The sequence below is a fragment of the Psittacula echo genome (assembly GCF_963264785.1).
Source record: "Psittacula echo genome assembly, chromosome: Z".
In the NCBI taxonomy this organism is placed as follows: domain Eukaryota; kingdom Metazoa; phylum Chordata; class Aves; order Psittaciformes; family Psittacidae; genus Psittacula; species Psittacula echo.
Window position 1 is genome coordinate 105,793,155 of NC_137742.1, and position 16,184 is coordinate 105,809,338.

The 16,184-nt window shown below is 43.2% G+C and overlaps 1 protein-coding gene across 2 annotated transcripts in view; it reads left to right on the forward strand.

Annotated features, from left to right (window-relative positions):
* Positions 1-16,184, forward strand: part of PHLPP2 (PH domain and leucine rich repeat protein phosphatase 2) — a gene marked incomplete at its 5' end in the record, with an annotated part of 34,554 nt that overhangs the window by 13,484 nt on the left and 4,886 nt on the right. For both annotated transcript variants that reach the window (XM_080636837.1, XM_080636838.1), the window contains 12 exons: positions 1,724-1,870; positions 4,267-4,497; positions 5,234-5,436; positions 6,559-6,619; positions 7,311-7,406; positions 9,425-9,580; positions 10,329-10,529; positions 11,514-11,676; positions 12,178-12,308; positions 12,702-12,812; positions 13,257-13,445; positions 13,580-13,811. In XM_080636837.1, the coding sequence (XP_080492963.1) occupies positions 1,724-1,870; positions 4,267-4,497; positions 5,234-5,436; positions 6,559-6,619; positions 7,311-7,406; positions 9,425-9,580; positions 10,329-10,529; positions 11,514-11,676; positions 12,178-12,308; positions 12,702-12,812; positions 13,257-13,445; positions 13,580-13,811 (1,921 nt within the window). The remainder of the gene's footprint in view (positions 1-1,723; positions 1,871-4,266; positions 4,498-5,233; positions 5,437-6,558; positions 6,620-7,310; positions 7,407-9,424; positions 9,581-10,328; positions 10,530-11,513; positions 11,677-12,177; positions 12,309-12,701; positions 12,813-13,256; positions 13,446-13,579; positions 13,812-16,184) is intronic.

The following is a 16,184-nucleotide window of genomic DNA, read 5'->3' on the forward strand; positions in this document are numbered from 1 at the left end:
GTTAATGCTCCGTCTGTATTTGCTTTCATATTGTTCCAGAGGGATGAATTTTAAATATTAGATATGTTTTATTTAATGCCATGCCTCCTGGGGCAGCTTCTCACCACACTCTGCTAATCACGGGGAAAGAGTTGCTTGGTGTTAAGGACATATGCTGTACAAAATACCATTGTAGAGCTCCAGAAAAAGCAGTTTCGTTAACATGCTTTCTGATTTTAAAACCTGAGAACTGTGATCTGTCCTGTCTCTTAAAGTTGAATCAGTTAATGAGAAAGCTCAAATCTGGAGGTGTGTCCTCATTGTTTCCTCCTTTTCCATTACTGAAAGTGAAGTTCTGTGTGCAGGCTTCTGATTTTTTTTGTATCATTGTTAAATCTTTGTTAGATTTTTCTACAATGTGTTCCTTTTAGGAAGGCTGTTACCAACACAGCATCTTTCACTTGTGTTGCAAGAGAGTCTGTCTGTGGCCACAGCAAATATAAAATGCCTGGCCCTTATTTAAATGATTTCTCAAACAACCTGTGTTGAAGTTTCAGATATGCTTGTTCTTTTTAAAAATGCCACCACTGCCAACACCCTCAAACATTATAAAGCAAACCAGAGAAATATAATGCATCGTTCCCACACAAATTGTTCCAAGTATTTTTGAATCCGAAAAAGGAGTCACTATAAAGAATTTCTTCTTTCAAATTTCAGAGATTTCAAAACTTTTCAGTCTTGTGCTTTAAGACATCTCCAGCTCTGGGTAATATTCTCCCTCAAGCTAATTAACCTTATACTTACCACTGCCTAACAGAAAGTGTGGCAGTTAGAACAGATCGCTGAATTACATGTTTCCGAGAAGTACTTCTCTGGTAGATTCACAGTTGTGTCATAAAAGTATTACAATAATTTTCCCACTAATTAATTTCTGATGGTTACTGTTCGGGATGGTGTTCTTACTTGGGGAAGAACACTTTTGTTTCCTGTAGGAAGAGAACTCTATGAGAAGAAACTTTTGCATATTACCCCAGCCCATGCTCAGTTTCTTCTCTGTTTGGACCTAGCACAGTGATAGAAGGAGCTGGAACAGGCAACCATCTGTTAAAGACAAGTGGGACTGTAGTGACTTGAGAGGATTGTGACAGTACTTGTGTGGCACTCATGCAAGTAAATGGCACTTTAGATGTGGAATCTCATCCAAAGACCTATGGGTGCAGGTCTTGGGGCTTCACAGTGTGAAGTCAGCACTTTCCTAGTTTTCTCTTGTAGAACTCCACTAGGCTTTTTGTTGTGCATAGTTTGAAAAAGATATTCCCCTCTTCCGTTCTATTCTCTGAACAGTTCCAGTTAATGTTTTCAGCTGCTGTTTTCCCAAGCTGCACAACTGTAGTTTGTTAAATAATTCTTTGAAGGTACGTTTTCTGAACTGAATGTTTTCAGTCTCCTTAATCTTAGTAACAGTCACTAGGAGGAAGCCTGCCAGGAGTCAGGGTTCAGAAGGTTCTTTGCCTCCCTTACCCTACCCCCACCCCATTATTTTTTTCCCTCACAGTAAGACCATGGTAGCATTATCCCTGAGGTACAAATACCATGACTTAAAATCAGATTTGTGCAGAAACTCCCATAGTGAGTTAGCTGACTGTATCACCAGTGTATGACTTAAAAATTCTTCATTACTTATTTTGTATGGTTTGCTTTCAGACCATGGAGGTTGTGAATTAACTAGTATTCTTGCCAATAGGTTTTCTCAGTTGAAGAGCCTGAACCTGTCTCATAATAGATTGGGAGAGTTTCCTGTGTCACTGTGTGAGATCTCTACTCTGACAGAGCTTAATATTTCCTGTAATGGACTTCATTCCTTGCCAAGCCAGATTGGCAAACTGTTGAAGTAAGTATATTCTGTTTATCTGTGGTCATAAACATCCTTCGTTCTTTGGCTGAGCACAGCTGAGCTGAGGGTACTACTTAGGAAAGTATGAGTGCTGGGGCAGCTTGTTTTGTCCATGAAGACTGAGCGATGGTTTTGACTCCAGCAGAAGGCAAGAACCCAGATGTCCAGTAAGGTTTGGTTTTCCTTGAAAATGAAGATACCGCAGTATTTTTATACAGTTGCCACTTAAAGTCACTGCTATGTAGCAAGTTAGCATTCATCATTTGTGGGTTCCTGCCTATTCTACTACCTACGTAAAATATATTAGTGTAAATCACTTTTCTAACAGATTAATGGATTTTGCGTATTTTGAAGTGGCTAAGGAAGACACTTAACAGTCAGTTACAATGCCTTGAATCACAGGTGCCACCTTGCTGAAGTGGAGTAAATGTAAAGGCTGGGTTGTTTTTTGTGGGGTTTTGTTTGTGTTTGTTTTTTTACTTTGGGGTGACTTGTATGATTTCTTGTGGGTTTACGTCCAATTTTTATGTAAATTTGAAAGCATCTTTTTCTGTTTGCATTTGCTGCTATCTTGCGTTCGCTTGCCTGTTGTCTTCTCATTTTCTTCCTATATTCTCTTGTAATTTTTTTAACTACTATTATGATGGTACCTTATCAGTTAAACATAAATATTACGTTTCCATAAAAACAGTTAGGAGTTTCTAAAGACCATGCTGTCAGGGCATTTCCACAACTACAGATGTGTACAGTGGAACATCTATGGAGACCAGTGGAGCTTGGCAGAGCTAGGGAAGAATACACATAGCTCTCAATTTCAGAGGCCTAGCCTGTGGACCTTATTTATATGAGCAAGAGCATGCTGGTTAAATTGTTGCAGTATTCAAAAGTGTCACCCAAAAACAATTGCAGATTTCCTAACTGTATGCAAGTTTCAAGTATAAGGGTACCTCATAAGACCAAAGACACTCAGGTGCAATTCCTTAATCACTACTATGAAAACATTACAGCTGCTTATGTGGAAAAAATGAAGAAACATGATCCAGGTGAAAAATTGTCTGAAGACAGTTGTATTGCTTCTCAAATAACTTAATGTGCCTTTTTCTGCAGCTGCAGAGGTGTGTAACTTTCTGAATTTCTGTTTCTTATTTGCATCTAAGGTTTTCAGTGCTGATGCAGTTTCTATTAGAGTTTTAATGTATTATGTAAATTTTTTCTGTGGTAACTTCTTGCAGAGGTCTAGTGACTTTTGTCAGCACTAGTACGTTTTGATGGCTTTCTACAGAATTGGTTCAGGTTTGTGTTAGAAAGAAGGTTTTAACATGGAAATACTTGAGCAATTCCCGCTGAAAATTTTGTCTTAAAGTGTTTACTGGAATAAAAACATTCTCCATTTTCCCCAGTAGCTACCCAGAATGCATAAAAGCTTAAGCTTAGGTGAATTTAAATGCAAGACTATTACTGCATTTGTTTAGATAAATACTGATATAGATGAGGCCTTTAGTGACATGGTTTACTGGTGACCTTGGTAGGGCTGGGGGACAGTTTGACTTGATGATCTTAAAGGTCTTTTCCAACCTAGCTAATCCTATGATATTGAGCTATTCAGTCCTTGTGGCCTGCTCTGCCCCAGCTGTATCTTTACAAAAGGAGTGTCTGCAGCTACGCTGGATGTGAAGAAGTATTTTCCAGAGCAATCTTTTAGCCATCTGCAAGCTGTAAGGGAAGAGCTGTGTGCTGGCTGTATGGTTTTCAGAGGTTTACAACTTAGTTATGTGTTCAGTCATCTTTTATGACCTCATGAGCCTTTATTTGTAAGAACTTTTTATGGCCCCAGATTGCATTTCTGCCATCACTAAGTAGTGTTCAGAAAGTTCTTTGTTGGAACATAATCACAATGAGGGAGTTGTATTTTGTGGGTTTGAGTCTCAAAAGCCATGTAAACTCTAAAACAATTCATCTTGCAACAGAGGGCTACACTGTTCATTTCTGGGGGTCCGAAAGGACAACTAGAGCATAAAAGCCTGTTACCAGTGTGTTCATGGGACAGTAATTGTGATTAAGCTGTGCCATTTGTAGAAAATCAAGTGATTAAGTAAATTAGCTTTCATTTACAGTGTAAATACTGATCTGTGTTTTAGTTAGGTGAACTTGGAAGTTTACCTCCAAAATAATTTAGGAACTATTTGGCATTGCATACATGCAGTTCCAGCCTATTACATGCATGATAAAAGTACTCCAGTAAGTTCTTGTGTATAAGAATAAAATTAGCTGTTAGGTACTTCTAAAAATAGCTACACTAACACCAGCAATACAGAAAAAATCACTGAAAATGCTAAATATGATGTTTGCCTCTCTTTGCTGAATTATTTTCTTTCTGTTTTTCACTGCTGCAGTCTCCAGACGTTATGGCTTGATGGGAATTTCCTCACATCCTTACCAGAAGAAATGGGAAGTCTGCAACAGCTCAGCTGTCTTGGGCTTTCCTTCAATAACTTCTGTGAACTTCCAGCAATTTGTGAGAAGCTCAGCCTCGTAGACAAACTGGCCCTGGCAGGGAACGTGTTAGAGACCCTCGACCTGGCAGTGCTGAACCGTATGAGTCACATTAAAAGTGTGGACTTGAGGTAAGGGGTTGAAACCTGTATATGGTTATAAAACAGATTGCTACTTTCTATTTATAGCAGAGGAGCTGTGTAACTTCTAGTACATTTTGTAATAAACTAGGTGTAGGGTTTTCTCTCTTACTGATTCTTTAGCTTTTAGGGAGTTCTGTTTCTAAGGGTGTGCAGAGTTCACTTAGAGGAGCCAGGTTAACCAACACCAACCAATGCCTGGAGCCACTGAATGCGGTTCCTAAGTGCTGGAATTAATTTTGTTTCCTCTTTTGATAATGCTGTTACTATGAGCTGCTGCAGTTCTTTGATCTCTCTGACCCTTTTTTGCCTTCCCCCGGCCCTGAGATGAGATCCAGATTATTTGGGCTGCTAACTGCAGAGCTCTCAGAAAGGGACAAAGAACTTTGTGGTGAGGCAGTCTATTACCTAGTCTCTGCGTTAGCTCCCTGTGTCAGTGCAAAGGAGCTGTCTCTTGGCTTGGCTTCTCATTTCTAGACTGGTCTTCAGAATCTCTTAAGCACTGGGGAATAAGTAAAATGGTTTCACATAGCAGTTCAGACAAAGAAAGTGTTTTTCTTTGTATTCACTGCCTGAAATCTGTCATTGCTCCTCACGCATTTGTCTGTGCTTAACTTTGGCATTAGCCTTCACCATAACTCCTCCTTTCCTCTCCTGTCTTCTCTCTTCTTACTGACATCCAGTGTCCTGTTTTCTGACTTTATAACTCTTATCTCTGAGTGTTTAGGCTGAACAACCTGAAGAGAGCAGCAGCTGACACTCTGGAGGCGAACAAATCTGTGACTTACATGGATTTACGAGACAATCAAATGACAGATCTGGACCTGAGCTCATTGGGCAGCCTGGAGCAGCTGCACTGCGAGCGGAATAAGCTGAAAGAGTTGACACTGAGTGGCTTCTCCCTTCGGGCCCTCTATGCCAACAGCAACTGTATGTCTTTCTGCCTTCTTCACTTACTTTCTTCCTTGCAAGCCCTGAGAACAAAAGAAAACAGCCCTTTGCCCTTGTTGTGGTTTAAGCCCAGCCAATAACTCAAAACTACGCAGCTGCTCGCTCACTCCCTCCGTTCTTCCCCCCTGCTCCTGGAGGGATGGGGAGGAGAATGGAAAGAATGCAACTCCCACAGGTTGAGATAAGAGCAGTCCAGTAACTGAGGTATAACACAAAACCACTGCTGCTACCACCAATAATAATAATGATAAGGGGCATAACAGGGGAAGAGAATAGAAAACATAAAGGGGAGAAGGAAAACAAACACAAGTGATGCACAATACAATTGCACACCACCTGCCGACTGATACCCAGCCCGACCCAAGCAGCAATTTGAGCCCTCAGTTTCTATACTGGGCATGACGTGCTATGGTATGAAATACCCCTTTGGTTAGTCTGAGTCAGGTGTCCTGTCTCTGATTCTTCCCATCTTCTTGTGCCCCTCCTCCCTGGCAGATCATGAGACTGAAAAGTCCTTGACTGAAGTAAACATTACTTGGCAACAACTAAAACATCGGTGTTATCAGCGTTGATCCCAGACTAAAGTCGAAAACACAGCACTAAGCTACTAAGAAGGATTAAAATCTACTAAATCATGCTACTGCTGAACCCAGGACAGCCCTCTACCCACAAACAGAATACTTACACTGATGTTACAGTCGTGAAATCATGTGTGATGGATCTTGTGAGGTCAGCTCCTAGAAATCACATATGTCTGTATGTGTGCAGACTGTGTAACGGAGGAGGTTGTGGTGTTGAGTTACTGTCCAGGGAACTCCTTTTCCCTGTGAAATGTGTTTGTGAATCCACAAATAAAATAAAAAAATACAGTTCTCCCTTGTTCTGGTGCCCCATGTGGCAGATGGAAAAATGGAATGGGGAGCAGCTCTTGTGCCGTATGGCAGATGTATTAAGTGTGAACTCTGTCTTGGGAGGGATGAGTAGAGACCTTGAGTATCCATTAAGTAAGACTGAGTCTCACTTGCTAACTAGTCTGCTGCTTCTCTGTGCTGCTTTCCCTCTGAAGCTCTGCAGTCATAATTATTTGCTTTATTTCATCAGGTCTGACAGCTGTCAATATTTACCGAGTTCCTGGTCAACTGACTTGTCTAGAACTCTCTCAGTAAGTGACTGTACACCACAGAATATAAAGCAAGTATCTGGACACCTTTGCTGTTTTCTGCAGAAACTTTCTGGAGCTTTTAATCTTTTGAAAGAGTTGAGAGCAATTAAGGGAAGGCAGTCCATCTTCACTGGAAAGCCCAGCACTACAGAATGATGACCCAGACCAGAAGCCCTTCTGAACCTAGTCTAGGTGACTGGCTGTCCTTCAGCTGTAGGTTGTAATCAGCACAAAAAGCCAAACAGGGACCACTGAACAGCTTACCGGGCTGAATGGTGGGAGTCTGTGGAGCAGACATTTAGAGTAGCTGCCAATGATCTCTGCTTTTGGCTTCACTGCTGATGGCTGCCCTTGGAGCAGCATTGTAAGACCTGATCACCTTTTGCTTTGGTTTTAAGTTGAAGCAGAGTAGAAGGATGACAGGGTGGCCTGTCCTGCTGATGTCAGTGCTGTAAACCAACAGCCTGATCATCAGGGCCTTGCGTGAGGACTTTCTAGCAATCATGCGCCAGCTCAGTTGGTGTTAACACAACTAGCCATGAGATAAATTCGACATGACTAGCTCAGATACTGTTGTTCATTTTCTGCCTATTGTTTTTGGTTTGGCTGTCACTTATGTCATGCAGTATTCAAACAGGGTATGTTCCATATGGAGTGCTGGTGTCTAGCTTTTCCCCCTTGCTTTTCTCAGCAATCAACTGCAGTGTGTCCCAGACTGGGCCTGTGAAGCAAAGAAACTGGAAGTTTTGGATGTGAGCCACAACCTCCTTGTGGAGCTTCCAATGAGGTCAGCAAACCTTCTTATACAGAGCTGGGCTTTCTTCTGTGGTGAGCTGACTGGGGAGAGAGAACTAGTGCACTTCCATTTGCTCTGTTCCTTGTTGTGCAGAGATATCATTCAGTTACTTTCTCTGTGCAGCATCAAAATAGTCTCTATTCAAATGTTGGAAAGAACTGACTTCCAAATCAGCTTCATGAATAATAGGGGCCAGGTGACTTCATCCTGTGCTTCTGGCTTCTACTGCAGCTGTTTGCACCTGAAGTAGAGCATGCTGCTGTGATTTTTTTTTTTTTTTGTTACCGTAGTGTCTATGAACATAGGTCATAGGTGAGGCCCTAATAAGCCTTGCATTGCCCCACAGAGATTCCATCTGTTAACCTGTCACAGAGAGATAGCAGAGATACGATACATCTGATCTCATATATAAAACACATATAAAACACATCATCAGACAACTCCTTTCTCCTTGTTTCCCTTTCAGTTTCTGCAGAAATGCAGAAATTTTCTGCAGAAATGCAGAAATGCGGCAAAGGGGAGCCAAGAACTGAGGTAGTTTTGCAGATGTTTTGCATGGCTTCTCCAGGGTGCCAGGGATACCACAGGAAGGAGCAAAACACAAATGTTCTAACAAGTATGTTTGGTGGGGTATGATTGTAATAAATGAGGCACAGTTTCTAGGGTAAGCTATCTTGAAATAGAGTGGAAGGATGGATTACAGTGAAGAAATGCAGAGAGCAGGTTGAAGCAGTTAAAGCATGAGGTGTAGAAAATTATCTCAGCAGTAACATTCTAATGGTTGTCAGAGACAAGACTATATACATTAAAAGCAAGAAACGGACGTAACAAGGGTGCAGTAATGACAATTTAGAAAATAATTTTAGCCATGCCAGTGGATGAAGAGGACGAAACTTTAAGTATGTTATGTTAAACCTGCAGAATTCAGAGGCAGAAATACATATTCTGAAAAGATATTTATGCCTCTTTAAAGATTCCTAGAGTGCTGGAATTAACTGCATCCAGTGTGGATCTCTTGCAGTATGTGTTTGTCATTAACACTGTATGTCTTGTGTACAGTTAGAACTTAGCCAGCGTTGACTTTAAGCCAGTTATCTGGTTAATCCATCGGACTAAAGCTTTAAGGAGCCTCACAGAGGGGGATATCGTTCACTGTGAAGTTGTCTGATACAGCTATTTTTTGAGACAACTAAGTGTAAAAAAGCGGTGACAGTTTTGGGTGGAGATGCCCATCCAGCTCTGTGTGAATCAGCTTGAATGAGGAAATTGGTGTGTCTGCATTTGAATGGTTTTTGGTTTGGTTCTTTTTTCCTCGCTAGTGTAATGAGCTTTGAGAAGTTGCAGCGTACAGAAAGAAATAATTGATCTGCATGGAGCAGTGCACTCATGAAGCTTTAACATTCAATGCTGCGAAGCTGTTCTGTTCAGGGCACTCAGAATATAATCCCAAATTACCACTTTATGCAAATGGGCAGGTTCTGGGCAATGGGTGTGTTCAGATATCCTTTCTCAGAATTCCGGCAAGCAAATCTCTGAAGTTCATGGGGACAGAGGCATTTTCCTTTAATAAGAACTGCAGTTCCAGAGAATGTGACAACAGTCCCAGAAGTAACACAGGAATGCTAAGCAGCTGCTTAAAGCTCTGAATTTAAATTGGCACAGGGGAAGCGCTTCTTTCTGCCTACAAGCGAAAATAGGCCTTTAAATCCATGCTTTGACTTCTATTCTTCTGTTTGCCTGAGAGAATGCTCACAGTCTTATCACAAGTTAGTAATCTACAGTAGCATAGAGGAAAATGTACATACACTTTCAGGCATTCAGAGTGAGTTGAGGCACCTTCTGCCATGTGTGTTCTTATGCTTTGTCATTGTTTACATTTTATGAATCAGTCTGTTCTAATTTTTCTCTGCTGTACAGTCAAATTATAACAGATTAAATACTACCTTTTCCCACTCCAGATGTTTAAAATGAGTGAACCGGGCTGACAGAAAAACCCTGTGTCTTTCTAGGATCCTCAGCAGCTTGAGCCTTCGGAAGTTGATGGTGGGACACAACCGTCTGCAGAGCCTTCCACCTCTTGCAGAACACATTCCACTGGAGGTGCTAGACATTCAGCACAACCTGTTGACTAAACTCCCAGAGATGCTCTTTGTCAAGGCTCTCAAGTGAGTGGCTGTAGCAAGTATCTTTTGTCTGCATTGACCTTTGGTACTATAAAGGCTGATAGTGGCATCTGTATGTCTGTCCTTGCAAGGTGCCATTTACGTAGGAGATAATGAGGCATGCACTTTAAGAGGTTGTAATTCAGGTGCCATAAGGGAAGTCATCAAGCTGATTCGAGGGAATCAGTCCATGTTATAGTTTAATTACAGGTTTAATTAGGCTTGCGGAACCCAACGGTCAACTGAAAAATTAACTTCAGTTGCAGCTGTTTCTAAGATACTGGCTGAAGAGCTCTGTCTTTAAAAGTAGTGTGTAAATTCGGGTGCAAAGGAAAAAAGCCATATGGATTTTCAGATGTTTCAGCAGAAAATACATCAGGTCATTGGAGAACAGCAAGAGACACCCTTACAAATGAACAACTTTTCATAACTGTCTGCTCAGTCATGAGTCAACCCTTGTTTTAAAGAGTTCATGTAGTCTGCTTTCACCAGTATTACCCACCCCCTCCACAGATTCTTCAGGATGCACTTTTACTGTAAAATGCTGTATGCATCTACAGTGCTATATAGCTAGTAAGTCGTTAGTAGACTCATAGATCTTAAGTTGAGTAGGGATGTTACACTGTTTTGTCTGGCCTCCTGTCTAATGTTGTTGCTCCATCCACGCAGGCGTTTGTATAACTCCTTTTCCTGCTATTAATGGAGCGGTTTATATGATGTGAAGTCTGAATTTTGTCCTTGCTATGGTTAGCCTCAGGTACCTGAATGCATCTGCAAACAGCCTGGAGTCCTTGCCTTCTGCATGTACAGGGGAGGAGAGTCTGAGCATGCTGCAGCTGCTTTATTTGACCAATAATAACCTCACAGATCAGTGCATCCCTGTCTTGGTGGGACACCCAAGCCTACGAATCCTACATCTGGCAAACAACCACCTACAGACTTTCCCTGCAAGGTAGATGAGGCTGGTGGGTGAGATAGTCCTCACGAGGAGGATGTTGCCTGTGTTCCTGCAATTGTGTGTGAATTGGGGTCAAAGCACGATGCTCTTCCTGTGGCTTGGTGACAGAGGCTGCCATTCCTACACACACCTAAACTGAGGAATAGCATGTTAAGGGGAATTAGCACAGGATTCTGTTGGCTGCAGTGGCTTCTGTCCTGGGAGAGTTGGGGTTGTTCATTCTGGAGAAGCAGCAGCTTCAGAAAGACCTTCCTGGGGCCTTTCAGTATATAAAAGGGGCTCATGAGAAAGGCACAGAGAGACTTTTTAACCAAGGCCTGTAGTGACACGACAAGGGGCAGCGGTTCTAAACTGAAGGAGGGTAGATTTAGATCGAACATAAGAAAGAAATGTTTTACAATGAGGGTGACGAGGCCCTCACACAGGTTGCCCAAGAGAAGCTGTGGCTGCCCCATCCCTGGCAGTGCTCAAGGCCAGGTTGAACACAGGGGTTTGGAGCAACCTGCTCTAGTGGAAGGTGTCCCTGCCTGTGGCAGGGAATTGGAGCTGGATGAGCTTTATGGTCCCATCAGCCCAAACCAGGCTGGGATTTTATGATTTTCCAAGTGTAGTTTAAGAGAACTTCAGCTGCCTATGCATAATGATAAATACATTCATCACTTTCATGTAAACCTATTTAATCCTACAAAGCACAGGCACAGCTGAGGGGCTTTTGCCAGTTTTAAAATTAAGACACTACAATCTGCTGCTTCAGTGCTTTACAAGTCAGGGGTGAAGGGATCTGTCTGTTGTATAAATACAAGCTAGGCTTGAGGACCCTGAGCTCTTAGGACAGCATCTCTTAGAACTTTTGGGCTGCTGTCTATAAATTAGAAATGTAGCTCATAAAGGGCACTGTCTCTGGATACCTTATCTGCAGGGTTAGAAAGTGTCAAGTTCGTGCCTGTAAGATGTAGTATTCTTTTGTTTCCCCTTCAGCAAACTTAGTAAGCTGGAGCACTTGGAAGAGCTGAACCTGAGTGGCAACAAACTGAAAACAATTCCCACAACAGTGGCAAACTGCAAGCTGCTTCACACACTTATTGCACACTCTAATGAAATCAGCATCTTTCCAGAGATCCTGCATTTGCCCCATATTCAGGTATTCTGACGGAGAGGTTAAAGATGTGTCAGGGGAAAGTTTGGGCTGGAGGATGAAGAGTAACTGTTAGTGGAGGAACTGGAGATCCCAGCATTCTGCTTGAACAACCCAAGAAGAAGGCACAGAATATACATTCTAGATCTACTGATTTAGACTTGATTAAAGATGTCTCATCTCTCATTCATCTTTACCCTCTGACTCAATGTATTTCTGGTTTACTACCTGAGACAGGGAGTGCTAAATAGGTAGGCAGGTCTGTATGTATAGGCCTGCTATTACCTTTAGCGTGACCTATTCTTTTAGTATTGGAGTCCTTGCTATTGCAGGTTGTAAGTATTTGCTGCTTATAAATTGCTCTTCTACTGATAGATCAGACCCATTTTCAATGACCTGTTTTGTGGGATACAATCAACAGCAGGGTTGTATGATGTTTGGAAAGAGCACTGGAGTAACTGATCACGTGACACAACAGAGAATATTGTGCTTTCTTTGCTACTGCAGTTTGTGGACTTGAGCTGCAACGAGTTAACTGAAATACTAATCCCTGAGGCACTGCCAGGTGCCTTGCAAGAGTTGGACCTGAGTGGAAACACAAACTTGGTGCTAGAACACAAGACACTGGACGTCTTCAGGTGAGCCATGGAGATGCTAATGCAGCAGTGACCTGCACAGGGAAGAGTAACCCTTCCCAGGAGGTGAAATGCGATAGTAAAGTGTGTATCACAGAACTTAATGTTATAATGTCCCCTGGGGCACCTGAGGTTTTCTGTCTTGTAGGAAGGGAAAAGTCTGGGGACAAGTCATCAGAGCAAGCAGACAATTTCTCAGGTGGTATGAGGTTCTCCCAGCTGTCTCTGACAAAAGTAGACAGACATCTCCAGGAGGTCAAGACCTTAAACTCCTCTCCTTGGTGTAGTTACTTCCACAGGCTGCTGTCTAAAACTCTAGATTAGACAAGGTCCTTTGGGCACAAACTGCTCAAGAGAGTCTAGGAGACAATGACTTCTGTTCTTCTCTCTCTGTAGTCACATTACCACGCTGAAGATTGATGCTAAGCCCTCCCTCACAGCAGACTCAGCACTCAGTTCCACCTTCTGGAGTCATGGAGTAGCTGAGATGGCAGGCCAAAGAAATAAGTGAGTATTGTGGTCTGCTGGACATTGACACTTTGTTTTCTCAGTGTGCTGGGTGGAGCTCATTCTAAGTACCCACGCAGGCCTCTTTTGCTCAAGAGCTCATCCATCCCTCTGTCTCTCCAGATCTCCTGTTAAGTCTTCATTACTCCAGCATTTTCCTTTCCCTGTTTTCACACTTACCCTGGGACTTTGTTCACTACCCTGGCAGAGATGCTTTTTGTTTTTCTTGGTGCTGTGCCCACTGCCATCTGAGTGTAGGCAAGGAAGGATCGGGAGTTCCAATAATAAAATGCAGCTTTACATCCCATAGGGCAGTGAATGAGGGGCAGGAGCTTTGCTGCCCTCTAAGAACAGCACTCACATCAAGGTGCCTGATGGCTGTGGTTTTTGGGACCATATAATCTTTTGGGACATACTAACTTTGCTTGTGTGCTTTTCTAACAGGCTGTGTGTGTCATCCCTGGCCCTGGGGAGCTTTGCAGAGGGGGTGGAGGCTGTGTATGGCATGTTTGATGGAGACAAGAATGAGGAGCTGCCTCGCTTGCTGCAGTGCACCATGGCCGATGTGCTCCTGGAGGAGGTACAGCAGTCAGACACCATGTTCATGTCCAACACCTTCTTGGTCTCCCACAGGTAGGACAGTGAGCAAGCTGGTCCTGGTGGGACCTGCATAGGTATATCACTTAATGTGTTAAGTCGGGTGACGCAGCTCTCCAGAATGCCTGTCACTGGTGTCTGGAGCCTTCCTACACCTTCTCCTCCAACAGGAAGCTGGGTATGGCTGGGCAGAAGCTGGGTTCCTCTGCTGTCCTTTGCTATATTCATCATGATGTGGCTGATCCAGCCAGCAACTTTTCTCTGACGGTGGCCAATGTGGGGACTTGCCAAGCCATTCTGTGCCGAAGTGGAAAACCACTGCCTCTCTCCAAAGTCTTCAGCCTTGAACAATGTTCAGAAGAAGCCAGGAGAGTCAAGGAGCAAAAAGCCATTATAACAGAGGTTGGTTTGGACCCTCTTCAGTTCAGCTTCTACCCTCCTTTAAAAGCTTCATAGAAATATATGAGCTCTGCTGCAGGGGAGAGGATGGCATGAAGGTGTTCAAGTGATTTTTGTGGTTCTTCCTGCTCTGCTTCTCTTGCTGATTAGCTATTCAGAATGGCATTTCTTAAAACATGTATTATGGCCTGAGAACTACAGGTATAGGACACCAAGGATGGCTTGGGGAGAGAAGGAGAAAAGAAAATAGGTGTGGAGCTAAAGGAGGGGAGACATGTAATAGAATAGTTCAGATTGGAAAAGACCTTTAAGTCTGTTAACCCAGCACTGCCCAAGTCCACCACTAAATCATGTCCCCAGGCACCACATCTACATTTCTTTTAAATACCCCCAGGGATGGCAACTCCACCACTGCTCTGGCCAGCCTGTTCCAATGCTTGGCAACCCTTTTAGGGAAGAAATTGTTCCTAGTCTCCAGTCTAATAAACCTCCCATGGTGCGGCTTGAAGCCATTTCCTCTTGTCCTATCACATAGTACTTGGGAGAAAAGACCAACGCCACCTCCCTGCAACCTCCTTTCAGGTAGTTATACAGAGCGGTAAGATTTCCCCTCAGCCTCCTTTTCTCCAGGCCAAACAACCCTAGTTCCCTCGTCTGCTCCTCAAGGCACTTGTGCCCCAGACGTTTTACCTCATGCACTAAGTGTGTTGCTTTGTCATAAAAGCCAGCTGATGCACTCAAGATGATCTGCTCCATACCTTCCCTGGCACCAGGGTCAGGCTGACAGGCCTGTAGTTCCCAGATCCTCCTTCCAGCCCTTCTTGTAGATGGGTGTCATATTTGCTAACTTCCAGTCAACTGGGACTTCCCAGTTCCTTGGGAATAAGAGGGAAGTTCCAAAGAACTGGAAAATATGTCACTGGTGGAACTGTGATAAATCAGTGCCAGTCACAGTAGTTTCATGTGCAGTGGGTGTTTTAAACAGGTTGCTTGATAAAAGTGTTTCTGGCAGGGTGTCGTGGTTTAAGCCCAGCTGGCAATCCAGAACCATGCAGCTGCTCGCTCACTCCCCCCACTTCCTCCCTCTGCTCCTGGAGGGATGGGGAGGAGAAGGGAAAGAATGCAACTCCCACGGGTTGAGATAAGAACAGTCCAGTAACTAAGGTATAACACAAAACCACTACTGCTACCACCAATAATAATAATGATAAGGGAAATAACAAGGGAAGAGAATACAACCACTCACCACCCGCCGACCGATGCCCAGCATGACCCGAGGAGTGATCTAGCCCTTCCTGGTAACTGCCCCCAGTTTCTATCCTGCGCATGACGTGCTGTGGTATGGAATACCTCTTTGGTTAGTTTGGGTCAGATGTCCTGTCTCTGCTTCCTCCCAGCTTCCCCTCCTCCCTGGCAGAGCATGAGGCTCAGAAAGTCCTTGGTCAGAGTAAACATTACTGAGCAGTAACTAAAAACATCAGTGTTACCAGTGTTGTTCCCAGGCTGAAAGTCAAAAAACAGCACTGCACCAGCTACTAAGAAGGAGAAAAATGATTGCTACTGCTGAACCCAGGACACAGGGGTCATGTGTTCATGTGTTACAGCTCTGGAAGGTGCGATATTCCATAGCAGTCTGACTAAACATAACTGGAATCAATGTAGTACATTAAATGGTTTAAAAACTGATGAAAGGGTTATGAAAAATAAAAGTTAAGTCATTGTCTAAGGAGACTTCCCTGCATCTGTCCTCTGCTGGTTTTTAATACTTGATAGCAGCAGTAACATTTAACACCGAGAAGATACAGAAATTAACAACACTAAATAATTAAAAAATAAGTTAAACTCCAACTACCGGGAAGCTGTGCACTTTGTATGCACAGACTTGGAACGGGCTCAGAAGGATATGGGCAGTTCTCTGGCCAGGACACTACTGCCAAGGTGGCCATGAGACTACCTAGCAGGAGGAGGAAGGAGGTAATACCTCTAGGTTATAGCAGTAGTGTAAGATTCCTATTTGTTCTTTTCTTCCTCAGGATGCAGTGTCTGCACTTCAGAATGCAGTTATATGTTAATAAAGAAGGAAATAGTTCAGAAAATAGACAGAAATTAATGTTTGGATAATCTGCCTTGCAACTAGGAAGTAGAAAGTCACTATCTTGCTCATACTGCAAAAATAAGTTTCAGTAAGACTCCTGGGTGAGTTTCTCCGATCAGTGTGCTGCAGGAAGCAGAGCTGTGCGTTTCACAGGAGTTTTCTGTAGTTCTTCAGAACGTGACAAAAAGCCTTTTCAGATAAAAGTGTGGTTTTGCCAGCATGGTTGATGGGCAATTACTGTACCTAGTGATCAGGTACAGTGAATGTCTGTGCTGTGTTCC